At 44.6% G+C, this 11506-nt stretch overlaps 5 protein-coding genes across 5 annotated transcripts; 2 read left to right on the forward strand and 3 right to left on the reverse strand.

Moving 5' to 3' along the window:
* Nucleotides 1–1106: 1106 nt before the first annotated feature.
* On the forward strand, nucleotides 1107–2219 carry F4813DRAFT_361475 (uncharacterized protein). Its single transcript, XM_049243525.1, has 3 exons — nucleotides 1107–1266; nucleotides 1363–1816; nucleotides 1890–2219. Exons 1-3 carry the CDS (start codon nucleotides 1223–1225, stop codon nucleotides 2115–2117), a joined length of 726 nt encoding a protein of 241 aa, XP_049099029.1. The 5' UTR covers nucleotides 1107–1222; the 3' UTR covers nucleotides 2118–2219.
* F4813DRAFT_361488 (NAD(P)-binding protein) lies at nucleotides 2205–3655 on the reverse strand. The gene is made up of 3 exons (XM_049243526.1): nucleotides 3063–3655; nucleotides 2756–2910; nucleotides 2205–2673 (listed from the first exon to the last, which is right to left on the reverse strand). The coding sequence occupies exons 1-3, from the start codon at nucleotides 3529–3531 to the stop codon at nucleotides 2308–2310; spliced, it is 990 nt and encodes a 329-aa protein (XP_049099030.1). The 5' UTR covers nucleotides 3532–3655; the 3' UTR covers nucleotides 2205–2307.
* Nucleotides 3656–4030: 375 nt separating this feature from the next.
* Nucleotides 4031–5333, reverse strand: F4813DRAFT_361489 (UbiA prenyltransferase). Its single transcript, XM_049243527.1, has one exon. It carries the CDS (start codon nucleotides 5240–5242, stop codon nucleotides 4238–4240), a length of 1005 nt encoding a protein of 334 aa, XP_049099031.1. The 5' UTR covers nucleotides 5243–5333; the 3' UTR covers nucleotides 4031–4237.
* F4813DRAFT_361492 (FAD-binding domain-containing protein) lies at nucleotides 5334–7882 on the forward strand. Its single transcript, XM_049243528.1, has 6 exons — nucleotides 5334–6001; nucleotides 6060–6394; nucleotides 6448–6509; nucleotides 6566–6656; nucleotides 6714–7047; nucleotides 7241–7882. The coding sequence occupies exons 1-6, from the start codon at nucleotides 5826–5828 to the stop codon at nucleotides 7719–7721; spliced, it is 1479 nt and encodes a 492-aa protein (XP_049099032.1). The 5' UTR covers nucleotides 5334–5825; the 3' UTR covers nucleotides 7722–7882.
* A 481-nt stretch (nucleotides 7883–8363) lies between these two features.
* On the reverse strand, nucleotides 8364–11292 carry F4813DRAFT_361496 (FAD-binding domain-containing protein). The gene is made up of 7 exons (XM_049243529.1): nucleotides 11125–11292; nucleotides 10673–11065; nucleotides 10267–10604; nucleotides 10154–10215; nucleotides 9636–10063; nucleotides 9372–9577; nucleotides 8364–9308 (listed from the first exon to the last, which is right to left on the reverse strand). Exons 2-7 carry the CDS (start codon nucleotides 10984–10986, stop codon nucleotides 9034–9036), a joined length of 1623 nt encoding a protein of 540 aa, XP_049099033.1. The 5' UTR covers nucleotides 10987–11065; nucleotides 11125–11292; the 3' UTR covers nucleotides 8364–9033.
* Nucleotides 11293–11506: the final 214 nt, after the last annotated feature.

The following is an 11506-nucleotide window of genomic DNA, read 5'->3' on the forward strand; positions in this document are numbered from 1 at the left end:
GAAGTCTTATGATTCCAGACAAGTAGCTCAACTACCTTATATATCCAAGCAAGATAAAAGTTTTTCACATATCCATAACGACCGAGGCTCCTAACCTTACAAATCATATCTTCATCCATGACGTTGAGACGCAGGTGCGGAATAGCCCGCACGTAACGTAGAGACTAGAACCAATTATTTGACCTTATTCGGACATTCTTCTACGGCGGTAAGAGATTGTGGGCTTCAGGAGGCAAAGGCCCACTATCTAAAGTTAGCCTAATTCAAGCTCTTAAGACTCGTTACCAGGGGGTCTCCTTGTCATGATGATGGTATTCTACGTTGCTAATATAAACTAGCTTGTGGGCATCTACCTTTGTAAGAGACCCGAGGGATTGGTATTTGGAAACATAATTTCTGGTCTACCTACATCTCATTTAGGAAGATTATTGAAGCAATAATAATGAATTTGGTGAATTTGTCTGATATGTCTTAGCCTCGGAGTTGGTCCGGATACCGACGACACTAGTTTCGTTAGGATATCTCAAGGCTAGAAACCTCTCCACTCAATCTACGGTATTTGCCTAGGTATTATCCACTATATACACAAATTTTTGCCTGCCGGGCAATTAAATATCTCATTGACTTCATGAATGATTACGTAGAAAAGAACATAGTGGGCCAATTTATGAACTTTTTTTTTTCTAGGGGATGGTTATAAAGATGTAGGGATAGGGGTTCGAGTTTTAACGTATTGTGAAACAGCAATACGAGAAACAGCAATACGAGAAGCTTCACATTTAGCACATACCTTTAATACCAATTTTATACATCATGCAGAACGCGCACAGGTTTATCTAATATCATCAGGTTAGATACCTAGGCTTACAAGAATTGAATAAATTTTTTTTTTTTTTTTAAATATTAGAAGTAAACAATCGCTTCTATAAACATTGGATATGGTCACGACATGGTCGTATCTAAATTATATGCTTACATAATACGTTGCTGCTTCTATTTAGCCTCGGCATCTATTATGCACAAACACTCGAGCTTTATCGATAAGCTTTAAAGATATTGATTGCATTATAGAATGTCATAGTAGCTAAGCTTGGAACTATAATTAGATATTTTAATAATCATTCCAATCGTATGTTTATAGCTTCCATAGCCGACTCTTTCTTCGCTGAGATTATAACTTGAAAATACCCCTTTCCTTGTCTTGCGCCGCCTAGCGACAAAGATGGAGAATATTCCTTACTCAGATTCTGATATGACCTTCACGGGGTATGCACCTCCCTCTTTTTTTTTTCCTTGCTACAGTCTCCCGAATATGAAAGTCGAATTATGAGTGTCTGTCTCTTGACTAAATAAACTCATTAGCTTTGAAGGCGCCATAAGCACCCGTGCTATGACCCATCCGCATCGCTCCTTTGCTTTCGAAGTGACATTTGATCTGGCTCATCCGCGTCTTGTCGCGTTAGGATCGCAGAAGCCGCCTCTTCATTTCCACCCGTATCAGGAAGAGTACGTGCAGGTATTGGCGGGCCGCTTGGCCGTAGAGGTAAACGGACGTGAAGTCATATTAAGTCCAAGTGATGGCGAGTTTTGTCTACAACCATGGGTAGACCATCGGCTATACCCACCTCAATTGCCCCCCCAAGATGTACAGAAAGACGCCGCGTCGACGCTGGATAACACAACCAAGTTTCTACTTTCAGGCCAACAGACATTAAAGGCATTTAAACTTGACAACGTCTTCTTCCAGAGTTGGTATGCGTATCAAGACGAGATTGTGGTTGGTGGCAAGAGGCCCGACCCGATTCAAGTCATATCGGTGAGCTATCAGGCTTTATTTCCTGCCCCTATATGACCTTGCTCCATCTTGTGTATATAGCTAACATAAACAGACGTTCGACGCAGGAGGCTCATATCTATCGTTGCCGTGGTGGGTTCCTTTCAGACATGGAATTTCTCAAGCCGCTAGTATTTTGGTTGGGAGGTGGCTTGGGGGCTTATTAGGATACCAGCCGTTTTATCGCGAATGGTTGACTGAAGAAAATTGGCAATTGGCCTGTGAGAAGATGGAGTCTTCTTTTTTTCAGAGACGGTTTGCAGATCGTAGGCACTCGACTTGAACAATTAACCTCATATGCGACGATTCGTTTACATTAGCAATCACAACCTACTTCCAGATATATGTTCAAACGATAAAAGAAATAATATGAATTAAACTTGAGGTATTATTAAACTTCACAGCATTCTACATAATGACTAACATCCTCCACTACAAATCAACTACTTCAAGGGTTAGATATTGTTACAGCATTAAGAGTCAAGGGCTAAAGAGGTATTCTCCTTATTGATACCAGCCCAAGTTAAACTCTTCGCCCATATTGCTTCCTGCTTCCGTTCCTCTTTACTCTCTGGCGAACTCTCATCCTTCTTCAAAAGAGTATAATAACCCGCCTGTCCCACATATTTCGGATTAACAGCTAGCTCAATAACGTCTGCTCCAGCTGGGGCCGAGAGGCGCGCCGTATGGTCCTTCAGTCGAATTAGGGGTAGAAGAGGTCGAAGAACGAACTTCTGCATGTAAGTGAAGGGTTTTGGAGTATTAACTCGAAGCGCGCGTGAGTCGATTAGGTTCCCCGGATTAATTGCTACTACTGTGATCTTATTCAAACTTGGGTCCTATTAAACATCAGTTAACCTAGGTCATTCGTATGTGACTTTTGGCATATTAAACCACAAGCATTCTTAGATAAATACTAACCCTCTTCAAATGCCTATCCAGTGCATACGACCATGCTACAATTGCCAGCTTTGTATTCGCATACTTCTGGAATCCTAGACCTGTCTTGTCAGCCCCAGCATCGGCCTTAACGAGCTGTTCGAGGTCCTCCGGGATTGCTGGCGGATATTTCTCCACTGCATTGATAACGTTAGTTGCGGCCTGGTGACTTGGTACAGACTAAGTGGCAGCTAAAATCTCAGTCCCCCCAGAAAACGTGGGGAATTCGATCGATTGGCGTGCTGAAAAAACAAGCTAGGATTATGTTGATGCGAAAGAAGATACTAACAAGAGTTCTTGCCGGGCCAGTGTGCATCGCTGGAAAAAAGTACAACTCTTCCACCTTCCGGTCCGAAGCTCCCCAGGAGACGTAATACTAGAGCTACATGGGCGATATGGCCAATCTGGAAGGTTTTCTCGTATCCATCTTTTGTGAGCTCAGGGTCGCGGACGAGGTTCCAATAATACGCATTGGCGACGATGGCGCTAAGGGGAGGATACGAGTTATCAGCTACCTCTTTCTGAATTTTGCTGGCGAAACCATGAACGGCGGAGAGGTCAGCAAGGTCAAGCTGGTGGATAAATATCTTCGCATTTGGGTATTTCGATATTATCTCACGCAGTCTCTTGCTGTTGGCGTCATCAACATCTCGTACGGTTAAGATAGCTGCATATTCTGGGTGATGACGAAGGAGATGGTCAACGGCGTGTATTGCAAGGGACCCATTGGCCCCTGTGATAAGAACAGATCCTATCATGTTGAACGCGCCGTCTTAGCTAGAGAGGCGAGACAGGGTAGGTAAGCTAGAGACGGCTACAACCTACATATGACCTAGTGAATGAGCTCGGGAGATATTCGGAAGCCTATCTCGAGCTGGAAGGACTCGAAGGGGCTTTGACCTTGAGAAATATCAGCATGTTATTACAAACCAGTGAAAAACGCAATAACGGTGATATCAAACTGAGATCTCGAGTCACCGAACAAAAACGGTTTGCGTACCGTAAACGAGTATTACATGGATTATGGATTGCCACCTAGGATACATGCCCCATAAGATTCTGACCATTCACATCGAGCCAAGTGATGTCCCGCATACCTTTTCAGGAAACTAAAATATTACCATGTACCTAAGTATCTTCAGGACCTACCTATAACTCAAGATAGTCTCATTATAGGTTGCTTACCGAGAGCGTTGCATACAGGTAGCATGATATTACGACGTTATAGGTTTCACTGGAAAAAGAACCTGTTTTTAAGCTCAGCACGTGTTGTAGAAATACCACTTAGATGCAGCTGTCGGTATCCAGATTTCCCAGAATTTGGGCTCTTTTATTCCTAAACGACACATGCGACTCTATTGATCTTACCAAATCCGCGTAGTACTGTTGCTACCAGAGCCCGTCTTCGGTCACCTAAGTTCCTTGTAAAGGTTCCATCGTGCCTTGGACCTATAGTCCCCTTATTTACAATCTTAGTAGGTACTCCGAAAGTAACCCAATTGTCATTGACCCCCCAGCAAGCCAGAACCCATATCTAAACCACAACCAGCAACTCAGCGAATCCCCGAGGTCCACATTCAAGATCATTATTCCCAGGGACCCAAAGCAGCCCCCAACCGCCAGGATGTAATACCAGGGTCCCATCTGGGCCAGGTAGCCACTTGCAGAAAGCAGGGCCAGCATGCCGCCCAAAAGGACCCAAAGTAAGTACTTTGTTTTATTCCCGCATAAGACCGCCATGCTCTTTAGGTTTATTTTAGTATCATCCTTAACATCTTGATGTGCGTATATCGTATCGTAGATAACCGTCCAAAGGATGCATGCAAGGAACAGGAACGTAGTTGAATAACTCTCCAGGGGATCCGCGTCCATCGCCAGAGCACCCATGAAAACCCCCCACGAAAGACAGAATCCCAGCACAAACTGAGCGAAATAGGTATGACGTTTCGCATAGGGATAGTACATCGTAGCGGCGATGTTCGGCATTGCCCAATAGGCTGCGACCTTCTGCTTTGGAAAGCCGAGAAGGAATACTGCAGCGCTAACGGCTTGCGTCGCAGTAAAAACGAAGGCAGCCCGGGGTAATATTGCACCTCGAGCAATAGGACGATTGCGCGTGCGAGCAACTAACTTGTCGACAGAAGTATCTATCAGATCATTCCAACTATGTGCGCCATTGGAACAGAACAAACTGCCCCCAAGCAGCAGGACAGCGGCAGTCCGTAGGGCTGCGGGACTTGAGCCCTGCTGCAGGATGGCCGAGTGGAGAATACCAAGGAAATGTGGAATATAGATGAGAATAAGCCCAACAGGGGGGCTAAGTCGAGCCAATTGTATGTATGGAATCGCCGATGGCGGGAGGCGGCTAACCCATTTGCCCGTATGACCACCTCCATATTGCTGATCCAGCCCGTCGTTGCCGGTACTTTCCTGTAAAGGTACTTTCTCGTGAAGCTCACTAATTGCCATGGCGGAGAGCTGGCGCTTCGTCGGGCTTGGTTGGGGCTTTTGGTAATATCGATTTGAAGAGGAGTCTCGAAACCATGCTCATATTTCAACATCGCTCGCTTCTGGGAAAGGTAGCTATACTTACCTACTTAAATATTCAACTGTCACTCCTGATACCGAGGTTTGAGCAAGCTAGTAGTCGTACCTAGTCCAATCTTGTGAACCCATGCCTGCTCCCGAAAATCAAGGTACCAAGATACAACAGTTTTGGTTACATGGCCCGTCTATAGTCCCAGTCTATTCTTATTTTGACCTTGACCGTTTCTATACGTACATGGTGGCGTGGATAGCTCCCAAGTGGTCCCACTGATGGATTTGTATCTCGCTCAATGACTCCAATGTTCGACCAAGGCGCAGTCGTAGCACTCTGCAACAGCCACAAGCTACTACAAGAACAGGCCGCTAATTTAGGATATCGAATGCGAAGCTGTTAGGTAATCTTCATATACGGTATTGCCAGACGTTTTGTTAAGTAGGACAGCTTTTCATTAATGAAGGTTTATGCCATTCTGTTCACTATTGACAGTTGTCATACTCTGACATTATGCTGAAGAAGCTATCCCTTCTAGCTGCTTTAGGCTCGCTTTATTCACGCTGCCTAGGGGCGGCTCTTACTTCCGAGCCAAGTCTGACGCTATGTAAACAACTCGATGATACATTCGGAAGTGCTATCGTATTTCCTAATGATACGGAATATGCTACTTTAAGAACAGAGAATTGGTAAGCTTATTAGCAGAACATCTGTCTAGGTACCTGTTACGGAAGCTAACAGTGTAAGGTCTCAAACTGCGTGGAAGACGCCGACCTGTATTTTTCAGCCAGAGTCTGTAGAAGACTTGCAAACGGTTATTCCCAAGTTGGCAGATGCCAATGTCAGCTTTGCTGTGCGCTCGGGAGGCCACTCCCCGTCGCCTGGGGCTGCAAATATCGATCAAGGGGTCTTAATTGACCTTTCGAGGTTCAATTCCGTCGATTACGATGCTGAGAATAATGTGGCCAACATTGGTGCTGGTCAAAAATGGGAGAATGTTTACAAGCAACTTGATCAATTCAATGTCACTGTTGTTGGCGGAAGAGTGCTGGACGTCGGTGTAGGAGGGCTAATTCTCGGAGGTAAAGTCTTCTAGTTTCCAACTTAGAACAATCACTAACATGTAAACTACAAGGCGGCCTCTCCTATTTGTCTGATCTTCACGGTCTAGTTTGTGATAACGTGGTAGAATTCCAGGTAGAATCCCATATTTACCGAGTTTACGATATACGATGATATTAACTGCCTACTAGGTTGTTCTAGCTAATGGGTCTTTTGTTCATGCTAATGCAAACTCCAACAAAGATCTGTTTTGGGCTTTGAAAGGAGGAGCCACTAATTTTGGTGCGTTTATTTCCTACCCCTCAAGACTCACTTAGCTAAGACGTACCTATATAATAGGCATTGTAACTACGTTCAAGCTCATCACATATCCTGTCCAGCAAGTCTGGGGTGGGATAAGAGGATACACGCTGGCAGACGTTCCGGAGTTACTTACTGCTGCCTTCAAGTATCAAACAGCACCAAATAAGGACCCTTATGCAAATTTGATGCTTCAAGGGTTTCCTATTAACGAGTCTTTTGGGGTTGTGCTCAGCTTGATCTACCTGAAGCCGGAGCCTAATCCCATAGCGTTTGAGCCGTTCTACCACATCAACACTACATTCGACACTACAGCAATCAGTTCCTTCACGGAATTCCTTAGCGGACAAGCACAAGCACAGCTCCCACCGAGGTACGTACCTATTTACCAATTCCTTCAACACCGTTTGGCGATGTATAAGTCCAATCAGCTTCGTGTAGCTGGTTGAAGAAATGAAGTCCTCGTCACCGAAGTTGCTATGTCAAGCCTTTTCCCCTTTTAGTACATTAGAAAGCTACGCTCCTACCCCATTAGTTGATTGAGGTAGACTCTAATGTAGGTACAGGATTGATTGGTTTACTACCACCTTAACGCCGAACAAGGAGTTGTATGATAAGATTGGCTCTATTGTAACTACGTCAAAAGCGCTAGACAAGATCCGCTCGGCTACTGCGGGATCTACCTCCTTCTCTATACAGCCAATATCCAGCAGTGTTATCGAGGCTGGTAACGCAAAGGGTGGTAACGCTTTAGGATTAACGGCCGTCAACCAAACTTGGTTCAAAGTTGATTCTGGTTGGCTGTGGCCGGATGAGGATGAGATAGTACATAGCGGCTCAACGCAGTTGATCGGCGAGGTTCAAGCTGCCGCAAAGGAAAGCGGCAACTCTTTACGGTACATTTTCATGAACGATGCAAGTTGGGACCAAAAAGTCATCGACCATTACGGCACAAATAATGTTCGGAAGTTCCGGCGGATACAACGTGAGTACGATCCGGACTTGGTGTTCCAGAGGTTGGTCCCAGGGGGTTATAAAATCCCATGATGTGACGGAAAAGGGAGCAATAGGAACGGTTTCTGTGTACAAGACATACATGAATCCGTATAGTGTTAGTTATTTGTAAACCAATGTTCATACTGTTCATCATACGTCGTGGAGATCCTGAAATGCAGAATGCTTACATTGGAGTCTAAGAGTCCCTTGCTCGGGATGCTACCTCTTAAGTGCTTACTTAGACCCACAGGTGCGAACTAAAAAAGCCACAATATCTATCGAAATCGTATATATTCCAAGATCTAACCGTTGTTTATTGAGATCCCATCCTTGGAAGGGCCAGGTTTGTTACTGAATTTCGAGTAACCAACAGATCTCTACAGCTCGAAGGAGTTCAAAGGATCCTAGACAAACCTTAAACGGACAATTCGGAATCCCAAGTATCCGTAAACATCGTGGATGTCCGCTATATCCGGTAACTAGCGATCGGAGAGACCAGGGTTTAATTGTTCTAGTTGCTGCTGACACAAGGTATCCGCTTGAAACGGTTTACTGTCAAATCAAAGACTCGACTCCAAGCCATTGCAACGTAGCAGTGCATTTAGCTGTAAGACAGTTTAAGCTTACATACTCCAGCCGTTGCGATACGACTTTGAATTTAAATTATATTAAGCTGTGCCACCCACCATATTGGAATCATGTAACCCATGGTATCTTCCGAAAAGCTGATATGGGAAAGGCGGTGACACTAATAAGATTCTCATAAATGACATATGATATTTGCGGGGCTGTAGATAATTGATATTGCTCCCCATGTGGTGGCATTAAATTCGCGACATGCAATTCATTTCGAGGTTGTTAAGCGAGTATAAATTTACTTTTTATCATGCGTGTTAGTTTCTCGCTTTTAACTCTTCTTTCTCAAGAGGGTAAGATTGTGCGACCCCAAGTGCAGCAAAAGCGACACTCATCAAGTAGGTTGCAGTTACTATGACATCTAGTTATTAGGTAATTTTGAATCATGAAATCCTTTCAAACGTATCTATTTGGAATCTATATTACTAAGTAGAGATGACATGAAATAGGTTCATACCACCTAGAAATCATACGATCGCCTAAATATGTCACCGAAAGACAGCATAGTTACAATATAGGTACATAGGTATCTAGGTAGATAGCTAAAGTAATAGTATACTTATTACCAGCTCAGCGCTTTATATGCTATGTTTAAACCTAAGCACTTGATGAAGTGTAGTCGAAAGCAATTATCGTATTGATCTATGATTAGGTAGGTAGGTACCTTCTATAACCACCATATATAAAGCGTCTCCCAATGACTCAACTGATAGATTAAAAAAGTTATTCACAATTTAGAAAGTAGGAACCCGTCGTTCTGTTGCTTCTGGAATAATTGCGAAGCATCGTACTTCTGAGATATTTGCTTCAGCTTGTTGACGTTTTCGGTGCCGTACGATGCGAGCGGGTTCTGATCTCGAGAAGCGTCGTTCATGAAGATGAATGGTAGCGATGAGCCTCGCTCGTCTCCTAGCTCCTTCCACTTTTGGCTTGTCTGGATCGAGACCGACCTCACGAGATCGTCGTCCTTCTCGTCATTCCAATCAACAATTGTCGTCCACCCTAGTGATTTATTGGTTAGGTAAGTTATCCACGACACTATGCTTGGGAAAAGGTTAGACATACATCCATGGTTGTCCTTTAGGATATTCATTGGATTTCCCCCTTTCTGTTCTCCCTGTATGGCAACATTCTTGGGAACAGGCTGGATCGTGAAACTCTGGTTGGCTCCTGTGGCGTCGCGAACTGCAAGGGCTTTCTCCCGCCAAAAGGCGTACACGTCTTTGTAAAGTTGGGCGTCGATACGTGTACTGGCGGCTCTGTAATCATGGCTGTTTACAATTTCATTAGCTCATATTCCAAATAGTTCTTAACATTATGAGTACATACCGGTCTGATCCAGTTCCAGTACTAGCCATTATCGCCGTCAAGGCGGTAATTGAACCGTTTGTTGGTGGCACAGCGACCATAAGTGGTTCTATGTCTCTAAAGGGTGCAAACGCGCTTGGTTGATCCCCTGTAGGTTCCGAATATACCAGGCCAAGGCTGATGGAGTCGAGAGAAATACCAAGACCTACGGTGGACTTCAGATCAGTTGCGCCTTCATTCTGCTGCCACTTGGCGTATGCATCAAAAAGATCGTCAGCTTGGTCGACGGAATATATCGACGCCTGATACCAGATCCCTCTTACGGGTACGGTATATAGGTCAAATCGAGTCACGATTCCGAAGTTAGGCCCACCACCCTTCAAAGCCCAAAAGAGATCCGGGTTGACAGTAGAACTGGCGTTTGTAATCGTGCCATCCGATAGGACAATCTAGAGCTCAATTTAGCGCGTGAAGTCTAAGCCGAGACCTAGGACATAATTGCCACCCGCCCGGGATGTTCACTAAGGAATACTACATACCTCAAAGTTCTTCACGTTATCAGCGGCAGTACCAAACTGTCCCGTGAAATGAAAGTAACCCCCTAAGAGTGTTAAAGATACTTGGGAACAACAGGGGCTCGTAGGTAACATACCACCTAGTATAACTCCTGCTACACCGACACTGGGAATTCGCCCACCTATAACCATAGCTCCTTGTGCGTCCAGAGTAGAGATCACCTCACCCCACCGGGCCCCGGGACCAATACTCGCCACTTTCTTATCGCAGCTTAGGCTGATTTGATTCAAATTTTGCAAGTCCACAAGAATTCCTCCCTGCCCCACGCTTGACCATCCAGGGTTGGGAGAATGGCCACCGCTACGAACTGCAAATTTGACGCCGTAGTAGCTAATCGTTTTGATGGCATTCGATACATCTTCTGCTGTTTTCGGTTGGATTATGCAGTAGGGCTCGGCGACACAGGCTTTTGACCTAGATACATATGAGACTCAAATAATGAATAGACTGCCTAGGTAGGTAGGTAGGTATGTAGAACTTGCCAGTTTTCACCCACCACTGTTTCGTTCAGGGGAGATGTATCAACTATGGATGATCCAAGACTGAGCTGTATCGCTGTACAAGCTGCCTCAACAGAGCTTGCATCGGTTGTTTCTGTACCGTACTTCTCTTTTAGGGTTTCAGCCTGTGCTTCTGACAAGCCTATGCTGTTGTAAAAAGCTTGGAATTTTTTGCTCATATTGTCCCGAGATTGAAGGTGAGCGCTTGTATGTGAGGTAGAATCGGCGAGTACTATGTTAGAATTGACAATGCTCAACAGTGATAATGCACTGATAATGCTGGAGAGCACCGCCATAGCCCCCTAGAGCTAGAAAGGGAACGCCTTTCTTGGCCTTCTCTGAATGCAACGTTATGCAATTGTCCTATCCTAACGACTGGTCATTATGAGCTCTCCCATTGTTCTGTACCAATATTGCTGCTGTGTTACACTTACCTAGATTAAACCAATAGGGTTGCAACCTCTAGCCTGTTGGACGATGAGATGCTACCAAAAGCTGCAGGACTAAGAGGTAGCTGGGCTATGTAATCGTGTTGGAACACCGATGCATAGAATATTATTTAGAACAATGATAGAACAACGATTAATTAAGTCAAGATCTACTCAAGGAGTGTCGTTGCACAGAGTTTAATACTTCGGAGTTAAAGCCATCTAATAAACTCGCTTCAAGTTCGCAATCTGATCCTGCCAGCTAGTTCATTTTACCTATACGATATTCAGCAATTAATATAGGACCGCAAGCAGCTAGCCTCAGCTTCAGCTTCCGCTTCAGCTATGAAAGATAATGCCATGACCTCAAACAACCCCCGGAGAACAC

Source organism: Daldinia decipiens (assembly GCF_022478715.1).
Source record: "Daldinia decipiens strain CBS 113046 unplaced genomic scaffold F4813scaffold_19, whole genome shotgun sequence".
In the NCBI taxonomy this organism is placed as follows: domain Eukaryota; kingdom Fungi; phylum Ascomycota; class Sordariomycetes; order Xylariales; family Hypoxylaceae; genus Daldinia; species Daldinia decipiens.